The sequence below is a fragment of the Phoca vitulina genome, unplaced genomic scaffold, assembly GCF_004348235.1.
Source record: "Phoca vitulina isolate PV1807 unplaced genomic scaffold, GSC_HSeal_1.0 scaffold77, whole genome shotgun sequence".
Taxonomy (NCBI): domain Eukaryota; kingdom Metazoa; phylum Chordata; class Mammalia; order Carnivora; family Phocidae; genus Phoca; species Phoca vitulina.
In genome coordinates this window covers 588,488-598,866 of record NW_022589780.1, presented here as the reverse complement: position 1 = coordinate 598,866, position 10,379 = coordinate 588,488, and the positions used below count along the sequence as shown (strand labels likewise).

The 10,379-nt window shown below is 44.8% G+C and overlaps 1 protein-coding gene across 1 annotated transcript; it reads right to left on the bottom strand.

Annotated features, from left to right (window-relative positions):
• Window positions 1–780: 780 nt before the first annotated feature.
• On the bottom strand, window positions 781–10,051 carry SNX12 (sorting nexin 12). Its single transcript, XM_032393879.1, has 4 exons — window positions 9,737–10,051; window positions 3,699–3,794; window positions 3,015–3,139; window positions 781–2,612 (listed from the first exon to the last, which is right to left on the bottom strand). The coding sequence occupies exons 1-4, from the start codon at window positions 9,899–9,901 to the stop codon at window positions 2,510–2,512; spliced, it is 489 nt and encodes a 162-aa protein (XP_032249770.1). The 5' UTR covers window positions 9,902–10,051; the 3' UTR covers window positions 781–2,509.
• Between the last annotated feature and the right edge of the window lie 328 nt (window positions 10,052–10,379).

Below are 10,379 nucleotides of genomic sequence, written 5' to 3'. Positions count from 1 at the left end.
CACCCATCAAAAGTTCTCAGAGTTAAGAAAAAAAAAGTTCTCAGAGTTCATTTACCTTTCTGCCTGTATCCCATCTATTTGAAAGAAAATACTCTCGGGGTGCCTGGGTGGCTCAGGAGGTTAAGCATCTGCCTTTGGCTCGGGTCATGATCCCAGGGTCCTAGGATGGAGCCCCACATAGGGCTCCCTGCTCAGTGGGGAGTCTGCTTCTCCCTGTCCCTCTGCCCCTCCCCCCAACTCGTGCTCTCTCTTGCTCACTCTGCTCTCTCTCTCTCTCCAATAAATAAATAAAAAATCTTAAAAAAAGAAAATAGTCTCAATTGAGGTATAAAAAAAACCCTATGAAAGATATAGTGTTCACAGATGGTATGTTGGAGGATGAGCGCATGCACACACGTGTTTATGTACACATAGAGCATATGCATATATATGTATATACACACACACACTATAAATATATTCTGCCCAAATTAGCAGAAACCCACAAGCTTAAAAACCAAATCTGCTAAATCTGACCCAAACCACAGGTATTAAGCCCTATAGCTACTGCCTGCAAGCAGATGCATTACCTCTGTGACAAAGTCAATTGGAAGTTGCAAGTATAGGTAAATATCGCTACAGGCAGCTAGGATTCTGTTTTGTTTTTTTTTTAAACTTAAATGTAAAACTTAACTTATCACCTCAGGACACTGACCATGTTATATGATTTCTGCACAATACCAAGAATATCCTAGACACTAAAAAATACTATATTTACAACTTAAGCAGGAAAACAGAGGCTTGCTTCACAGTGGTTTAATATGAACAGAGTTGAATATGACATTGTCTGACAGAAGAATGAACAGTTTGCTGAATAAAAGCCCCGAGTCAGGATATATACACAGCAGAAATGGGGCCTCAGGCTTTCAGCACTTGTGCACAATGAAAGAAGAACTCTTTAAAAAAATGTCAATAACAGAGAATACAAATCAAAAAGGCAGCAACAACACCAACATTGGGGAGGTGGGAAAGGGAGCAGAGCCTCTCTCTAGGGGCTGCGCAGCCCCTGGTACAGGCTCAGCAGCTGGGGAGCTGATCCGTCTCAGGGAACATCAACATTTCGAAGGACTCCAAATCCCATGTCAAAATGCAATCCTAATCTCTCTGATCAGGGTCTTGTCAGACTCTATAATCCTTTTCCCCAAGACTTAATCCTTCCATGATGGACAGTCTAAGCAAAGAGTCCCCACTTTTGACATGACAACAGTTAACTTGCTCCCATCCCACCACTGGAGATAGATTATCAGGCCCCAGCAAACAAACCACTACCTCCCAGACAGAAGCCCAGGAAAGCTGCTTCAGACTCTAAGATTTGGGACATCCATACCCCGCTGCTATCTCTAGCTCAAATTCTGGGGAGAATGCTGGAATTCCATGGAAAAGGAGTGCAGGCAGTTCAAAAACCCTGTGACCAAGCTGGGGAGGGCAGCGACAACTCTTGCCCCTGAGCCCCATTCAACAGCTCAAAGTGCTTAGAAGTCAGAGACTGTGTGGTTTGTTCATGTGCTTCTGCCCTATGGCAGCACTAAATGGGATGGGGGGAAGGGAGGATGGAAGGGGGAGGGTAGTGATGCCGTTCCCCACCACTGGGAGGTACCTAGAAAATGATCCACTCCCACCCTTTAGGGAGTTACCTGGCAGTGGTGAGTTGCCCCCACCCCTCAAGCCATCAAACCTGCAAAGCTAACCTATAAAGTATCAAGGGCTTGGGGAGGGAGAACTGCTGGCCCATACTGACTCACCTGCTGATGAGCAAGAACAGGCAGCCAGAGTGGGGAGCCACAAAAGAGAGGGGCTAGACAACAAGAGTTCTCCTACTGCCCTATGGCTTTCTTCTGACTCTGAAGCAGCCATGATGAGGGGCCCAGAAAACCCACACACCTTGCTCCACACAACAGACTGCTTAGACTCTAGGATTTACTGCCATGAAAAGCAACAAGGGAGAGAGAAAGTAACAAAAGAAACTGTTGAGAAAACTGGGAGCAGGCCTAGAGAAAACAAGAACGTTTGGGTCTCTACCACCTTCCCAAAAAGGAAAAAGTTCATGCAGGTAGGAAATGCAGGGCTGTTCCCTGCTCAGCGTTCCTGGTTAAACCTAAGAGTAAGAAAATCCCCTGGACTTGCAGCATCAGTATGTATCCAAGTGCCCCACCAGCACAAGACCCGCCCCCCCCCCAAAAGATTAGCCTTCTGGCATGGGTAAATGCCCAAGAAATTGCCTTCCAGTCCAATCCCCCCACCTGTACCCCAAGCAAAGGGCATCTGCCTGTGGTTCCCACCTCTCCTTAGAGAAGAGGATCCTAGCAGAGTGCCCATGGTGTAGTCAGGTACCAAGGAACACAATGCCAGCCAGTCTATCGGGCCAGGGGATGGGCAGCCAACTTCAGATCAAAGAGAGAGAGAGAGGCTTAGTGTAAAAACCAATGTCATTTTCAGCAGGAAAGTAGAGGGCAAGTGGTGAGAGGGGCTCCTACTGGCGCACCTTCCCGGGGACGTAGTTCCTGTCAATTGCCTCCTCCTGCAGGAACATGTGTAGGCAGCGTTCGTTCTGAGCCAGTGGGTGCCCAGCAATTCTATAAAGAGACCAAGATGGTTATCAGTAGTATTTGGGATCAGAGAGAATTTGCAGAGCAATGGGGGTGTGGACAGGGGAGGAAGGGCCAGGGCAGCTCCTCCAGAGGTTCAAGCAAGTAGAGGACAGCAACGGGGCACCATTCCAACCCTAACATTATAGAGGAGAAGGGGGCGAGAGGGGTATGGTACACCGAAATCCCCAAACACATCCACCATGTGGTGCTTTCTCAGGCCCTGAGGCACAGAATCAGAATTCGGCTCAAAGGAACGGAGTTTTACTGTCCAGTGTCAGCTCACCACACAATTGGCATCACATCTCATTCCAGAAGAAGAGACAGACAAAGCGTAGAAAGACCATGATGGCAAAAGCCGCAAGAAGAGTCCCCAGGAACTTGGCTTACTTGTTAATAAACTGTTCGAGGCCCTGCCTCCTTTCTTCAATGAAGGACTCCTCAAAGATCCCTTCATCTCCTCGAAAAGGGAGCTGACGCTTCAAGGCTTTCCCAGGCAGTGGCGGTACTACAATCTGCAGGCAGATGCAAAATAGCAGCCACGTGAGAGAGGACGAAGAGGGTATGAGAGGGTGAAGCACTGTATATCCCATTTCCTATCAGGCAGGGTCTACCTCACCCCACGGCCAGCAACCTGCAAGAACTGAGGCCATAAGCACAGTCAAGATGGCTCAGGTCAAAAATGAACCCAACTGATTCTATAGAAGGACAGGTTTACCACCTCAAAAGAAAGGAAATAAACTCCAAATATTCCTCACTTTCTTTCACAATCCACCAGCATCCAGTAATTTAGCTAGGCCTTTCCTGACACTATACTGTATATTTTCAGCACCTATAGGAGTTAAGTTGTATGACTTTACTAGCCACTAATTCAAGTGATACTTTTTCTTTAAAATTTGTCCTGAACTTACCACTTTAAAGTTTCAAAGGGTATCACCCAGATCCAATGTGTTGGGATTGGATAGTGTTCAGCTGCTCCACTGCCTTTAAAATTTTATAGACTATGATCTCATGCCCTCTCAGCCTATGTAGATCTCCTCCTCCGAGGATCCCACACAGGGAATGGGGTCATACCTTACTATCTCGCTCCAGCTCATTTTTTAGCCACTCAAAGTCACTGTAGCGCCGCCGTACACAGGACTCCTTCAGCTTGAAGATAGGTAGGTTTGTCTACAGGGGAAGGAAAAATGAGAGACGAGAGATGGTAACTAATGTTCAGCCTGTGGTAGCCACCTGTCAGAACCACTTCGACAGGGCCCAATGAAGAAATAATCCTGTGAACCATGTTCCTATAACTCCTTTAAAATACCACCAGGTAAATACCGATCCTTACCACATCCAGCCTTGTCACAGTTGGTGATTAGAAGTCCCTTGCTGCTTAGAGTTTATCCTATAAATAGATTTAAAGTTGTATGCAAATATGTATGCACAAGGGGTTTCACTGTACTTTATTTGTAATAATAAATGTCCATCAATAGATAATTGGTTAAATAAATTACGGTATGCCTATACAGTAGAATTACTGTACAGCTATGAAAAGAATGTGAAATATATATGAGCCAGTCTGGAAATATATTAAGCATTAAAATTAAGGTACAGAACAGTACATAGAGCTTGCCTCTATTTGTTGTTTTATTCCATTTGGTTTTTTTTTTTTTTTTTTTAAAGATTTTATTTACTTATTTGACAGATAGAGACACAGCAAGATAGGGAACACAAGCAGGGGGAGTGGGAGAGGGAGAAGCAGGTTTCCCGCCGAGCGGGGAGCCCGATGCGGGGCTCGACCCCAGGACCCTGGGACCATGACCCGAGCCGAAGGCAGATGCTTAACAACTGAGCCACCCAGGCGCCCGCTCCATTTGGTTTTAAAAAGGGATATGTGGGGCGCCTGGGTGGCTCAGTCATTAAGCATCTGCCTTTGGCTCAGGTTATGATCGAGCCCTGCATCGGGCTCCCTGCTCAGCGGGAAGCCTGCTTCTCCCTCTCCCACTCCCCCTGCTTGTATTCCCTCTCTCGCTTTGTCTCTCTCTCTCTGTCAAATAAATAAAATCTTAAAAAAAATAAAAAAAATAAAAAGGGATATGTATATTTACCCAAAGAAAATAAAAACACTAATTCAAAAAGATATATGTACCCCTTCATTTACTGAAGCATTATTTACAATAACCAAGAAATGGAAGCAACCCAAGTGTCCATCAAAAGATAAATGGATAAAGAAGATGTGCTACACACACACACACACAGGAATATTACTCAGCCATAAAAAAGGATGAGATCTTGCCAGTTGCAACAACATGGACAGACCTAGAGGGTATTATGCTAAGTGAAATGAGTCGGACAGAGAAAGACAAACATCATTTAATTCACTTATATGTGGAATCTAAAAAACAAAACAAACAAAAAGCAGAAACAGACCCATAAATATAGAGAACAAACTGTTGGTTGCCAGAGGGGAGGTGGGTGGAGGTATGGGCAAAATGGGATGGGAGATACAGGCTTCCAGTTATGGAATGAGTAAGTCAGGAGGATAACAGCATAGGGAATATAGTCAATGGTATTGTAATAGTAGTGAATGGTGACAGATGGTAGCTATACTCGTGGTGAGCACAACGTCATGTATAAACTTGTCAAATAACTATGTTGAACACCTGAAACTAATGTAACACTGTGTGTCAACTATACTTCAATTAAAAAGGGAATATGTGGGGCACCTGGGTGGCTCAGTGTGTTGAGCATCTGACTCTTGATCTTGGCTCAGGTCTTGATCTCATAGTTGTGAGTTCAAGCCCCGTGGTGGGCTCTGTGCTGGCTGTGAAGACTATTTTAAAAAGGGTGGGGGGAAGACATGTATATTGTATATATTTATACTTATGAATAAAATGTTTATTCATAATAACAGTGATTGACTTTGGAGTATAAGACTAAACAACTGGAATGGGAGGGCTACATTTTTCATTGACCAATTTGAATTTATCACATGCACGTATTACATTTTCAGTTGAAAAGTGAATTTAAGTTCCTGTAAAGAACAAGAGAAAAGCACCTCCAAGGTATGCCTTCCTCAGCTTTTCCCATCCAAATCCTCTCCGTTCTACAAGTCCCACATCAAGTCCCATTTCATCCAGGAAATCCTTCCTGAGAACACCAGCTTAATTTACTGGTCTCCCTCTCCTCTACACTCCTATGACATTTATACTTTAGTAGTGCCTGACACACTATTGTTTTATGTATCATGTTAGTCTTGCTACTTAGCGAAACTCTAATCTCATTGAAATCAGGAACCGTGACTACTTTTGCATCGCCCTAAATGCAGACTATGCAAGTTACTCAGTAAATACTCAATTGATTAATAGAGACCCTATGTATTTGTTTACCCTCTCCTTGTCTAGAAAGTACAGCAGAAATAGCAATTACATTAAGTTGGCTTACCATCGCCTGCTCCCTGACATAAATCAGCTTATTCCCACATCTTAATCATTAGGCTCTAATGGTGACATGAACTACCAACAAACAAAAAGCCCTGATCCTCACTCCTGTCTACAGATTCTAAATAGAAACGGCCAACCACATGTATTAATACTGACTCTATTTCCCACCAGCCAATTCATATCAGCAGATGGAAATCAAAGGAACTAGTTTCTCTCCTTTCTCCACAACTGCCTCAGGGCAGGAAAAGAATATCTTCGAGCTATGCTAGTGCTTCGCACAGTCCTTACTACATCATGCTTTTGGAAATTGTCTTTCTAGGATCCAGTTCTAGGTAGAGGTCATCAAAAGCTAAATAACTAACCAACTTACATTAGTTACAACTCTACCCAGGATCAAGGTCCAAGGAATGTTAATAAGCTGAAGGAGAGTGAGATACAGGTAAAGTAATATTTTATTACAACCTGTTCTTTAGGAGAATAAATAAAAAAACTGGAAACAGTGGTTTCTTTGGAAAAGGGAGCCTCTAGAGGGGCAGAGGAAGGGAGGAAGACTTAGTTTTTACAGCGTATCTTTTTTTGTATCTTTTGAATTTTGTACCATGTGCATGTATTAACCATTCAAAATAAAACATTATAGAGAGCATTCCCAGAATCCTGCAAGAAATCTGCATGGGTATCAAATCATCGCATGATATGCCTTGAACTTATACAATATTATATGTCAATAACATCTCAATAAAGCTGGGGGGGGAATAATCCTGCAAGAAAAAAGAGTGCTTTCGTATCACGTGATTCTAGGTTTCCACCAGACTTCATTACAAATAACGTGATCCCCAAACAGCAGAACCTTAACTAGTACAGAAGCCAACAGAAGGACCAAAGAAAAGGGGGGAAAATGCTGAGTAGATTCTTCCAAGACACAGCGAAACCACCCACTGCCATTTTGTGGACTTCCTCCTTTGACTCACAAAAATCCTATTCTTCCCCTACCCCCACAGGATGATGACAATAATGACCTTTTATCTCAGCACCTAGCCATCTAAGGAAGGGGCTACTGTGTACTAAGTAAGATAGTCTCCCAGCTCCAACCTATAAATTATATGAGGAAGACAGGATTGTGTAGTACAGGATACAGAGAGTCCTTTGGCTCTTATCAACACAAAGTCAAGGGAAAGGAGAGAAAGAAACAAAGTTCAAGTCCACAGGACAACTGACATTTGAAAGTTCCACACACATCATGTGAAGTCACCAGGAAACCTCTCCAGACTCCTCATTTCTTGGGAGGGTGGGAGGGGGGGAATTCTTTCCTGAGCAAAATAAAAGAGAACAGCTTCAGAAATATTTACTATACAAAGAAAAAAAAGTCAGTGCCATCTGCTTCTACCATACATAATGCCTAACTCACAAAGCCCATTCTTTGAGTCTCATGCTTCCTATAATGCCTACCATGATCAACCACCTAAAATAGCTATTAAAAACCAATTATTTCAACTTTTCTCCAAAACTGAATTCAATTAAAATATTAAAAGCCTAGATAGCCATACAAATTAACATAAACAATACAAATTAACTCAAACCTACAGAACTAGGAACTGCCATCAACCCCATCATCATTGTACAATTAAAAATTGTGAAAAGGACAGATTAAAAGCTTAATGGTAAAAAAAATTTTGCACACTAAAGTTTTGCAACTAAGCACAGCCAAAGAGACTAAAGTGTAGTGGAAAGAGTATGATGAGGGGCTTTGGGGTCAGACAGACCTGGGTTCAAATCCCAGCCCCACTTATTAGCTATGTGTACTTGGGAAAGTTACTAAAACTGCACTCCTCCTCAGTTTCCTACCTGTAAAATGTCATTTTTGTAAGGATTTAGAAACCAAAACCTAGTTCAGTGCCTGGCACATAGTAGGCACTAGATGAACAGTCTCTGTTGTTATTAGAATGCCTTAAGACGAGAGCTATTTCAGGGCGCCTGGGTGGCTCTGTTGGTTAAGTGTCTGACTCTTGGTTTCAGCTCAGGTCATGATCTCAGCGTCTTGCGATCAAGCCCCAGGTCAGGCTCTACACTCAGCGTGGAGTCTGCTTGGGACTCTCTCTCCCTCTCCCTCTGTGCACCCACATGCTCACTCTCTCTCTCTCTCTCAAATAAATAAATCTAAATAAATAAAAGAGAGCCATTTCATTCATAGTCCCTAAGGCTCTTGGGTAATGCATGGAGACATTGTCTCTAAAACCCCACAGTAGAGAATCCTTATACTGAACAAGTTATGCCCAGTCTTCCTCAAGTAATTAAGTTTTCTACCACTAACAGTTCCCAGCTTTTATTGTATTTTCAGGGATCTAACTTCCATTCTTCCCCAAAGAGATGGTTCCAAGTAGTTCTTATAAAGGAGAGTTTTTTTCCAATCTTTGCTTCGATTTTCTTTCTTCAGTTTGGACTTGGCCAAACTTGGAATTTGGAGAGCATCATTTCTCAATTAAATTTCAAAGCCCAGGCAGGAGACACACTCTCATTTAATTCATTCATTCATTCAAAAATGAAAGCACATACACTCTTTTAGGTCTTCAAATGCTGTTTGAGCAGCATGCTGTCCATAGAGAATATTCTGGCCCTCTAGTCTGAGAAAAAAACATAAGGAAAATTAGAAAATGGTTCTCCAACTTTTTTGCCTGTAACCATTCAACTGGGCAAAAGAACCTGCAAACCACTACTGTATCCGCACATTCCATCCTTGCAGTGTGGACTAAGAACTAGAGAATAAAGTCCTCTGCAGTGCACACTGGAAGAAGCCACTCCTGAAATGTCATATATTAAATTAACCACAGACCACGGTCTTAACCCAAAAAGTTAATCTAGAACAGAAAGGTCAAATGACCATATGTATACAGAAGCTCAAATGGGAGCCAGTACTGAAACAAACATCCTGGATACTTCAAATTTAAAGGATCAGCACAGGATGAGAGCACCGACTGACAATCCACCAATCCCCTTGCAAGGCCAGGCTTCACCATGAGACACAGCATGTGGTACCTGAGAAAACTTAAGCACAAAACATTTCTCTCTTTCAGATGCTAATTCTACACAAGTCTGGGGAGCACTCAATCTCAAGGAGACTCCCTTTCTTATTTCTGCTCTACCAAGCCCACTGTCTCCCTTTCCTGGAGTCTATCTCCCCCTTAATCCAGGCTTTCCTTAACTCCATCATTTCAGGGAGACCTCATTAGGAAGAAATCGGGGCGTCCTGCCCTCCCTCTTTAGACTGACTTCCCACAACCTAGTTTAGTTATGGGACCCAGAGATGTATCACCTTGGCTTTCCATCCCCCCAGCCCTCTGCCACTTTTCCTTCCCTCCTTCTGTCGCTACAGTCAGGATTCCTATTTCCTTTCATTACTCACTGTAATCTTCTCCATCGTCCCCACCCTTATCCAGCCATGCTTCACTTCTTGCTCATAGGTACTTATTTTCCCTCGCCCCAGTCCGATGTCCCCCTCAGGAGTTTTCCGTATCCTAGGGCCACAACCTAGTCTGGAGACCTCTCTCCAAACCTATGAAGCCCCTAACCCCCAAATGACCCCTCCAAGCGTCTCGGCCAATGTTAGTCGTCCCCATGGCAGCCCCCCCCGGCCCTCCCCGCCCAGCCGCCTGGTCCTCCCTCAGCTGTCTCCCTCACCCCGTGACTCACCCGCATGCGAACCTCATAGGTGGTGAAGCGCGCGCGGCCCACGCCCACCGTCTGTGGATTAAAGATGTCGATCTCCAGGAAGTTACTTGGCGGCCCGTAAGCGTCAGTCAGGTCCTGCGGCTTCGAGTTAAGGCGCCGAGTGTCAGCCACTGCCGTGTCCGACATCTTTCCGAAGGAGAGACCGGGACCGGGGAAGGGGGTGGGGGACAGAGACCGGAGGCAGGAGCGCGCACAGCCCCTCCCGTTTGCAAAATAACCAGCCAACCCACAGACAGCGGCGCCGCGCACGCGCGCCCACGCACGCACGCACGCACGCGCACGTTCCCTTGGCCCCGGGCCCGGCACCCTGAATAGCGGCCACGCTGAGGCTTGTGAGTCCCGTACATTGGAGGCCTCATTCAGGCTTCCGGGCGGTGTTTGTGGCCGCCCCGGAACCTGCATCTCCGATACGTAGCGCCCCATATCCTGGGAAGCACCACAGGCGGAATCCGCCAATCGTTGCTCCCCAAACCCAAGAAATGGTCTTATACCGTGTATCTATCGGCTGCGGGCACTGCCCCGCAAACTGGGACCTTGCAGTGATAGGCCGAAGCCCCGTGACCTGAATAAGTCAGGGTTTTGCGCGAAAATAGAAGGGTGTTCT

Excerpts from the sequence above, each read along its gene's own strand:
- SNX12 (XM_032393879.1), bottom strand. The coding sequence starts at position 9,901 with ATGTCGGACACGGCAGTGGCTGACACTCGGCGCCTTAACTCGAAGCCG. Across the intron at positions 3,140-3,698 it reads AGCTGGAGCGAGATAGTAAG|ATTGTAGTACCGCCACTGCC; the intron begins GTATGACCCCAT and ends ATCTGCCTGCAG. Across the intron at positions 2,613-3,014 it reads CTCGAACAGTTTATTAACAA|AATTGCTGGGCACCCACTGG; the intron begins GTAAGCCAAGTT and ends GTCTCTTTATAG.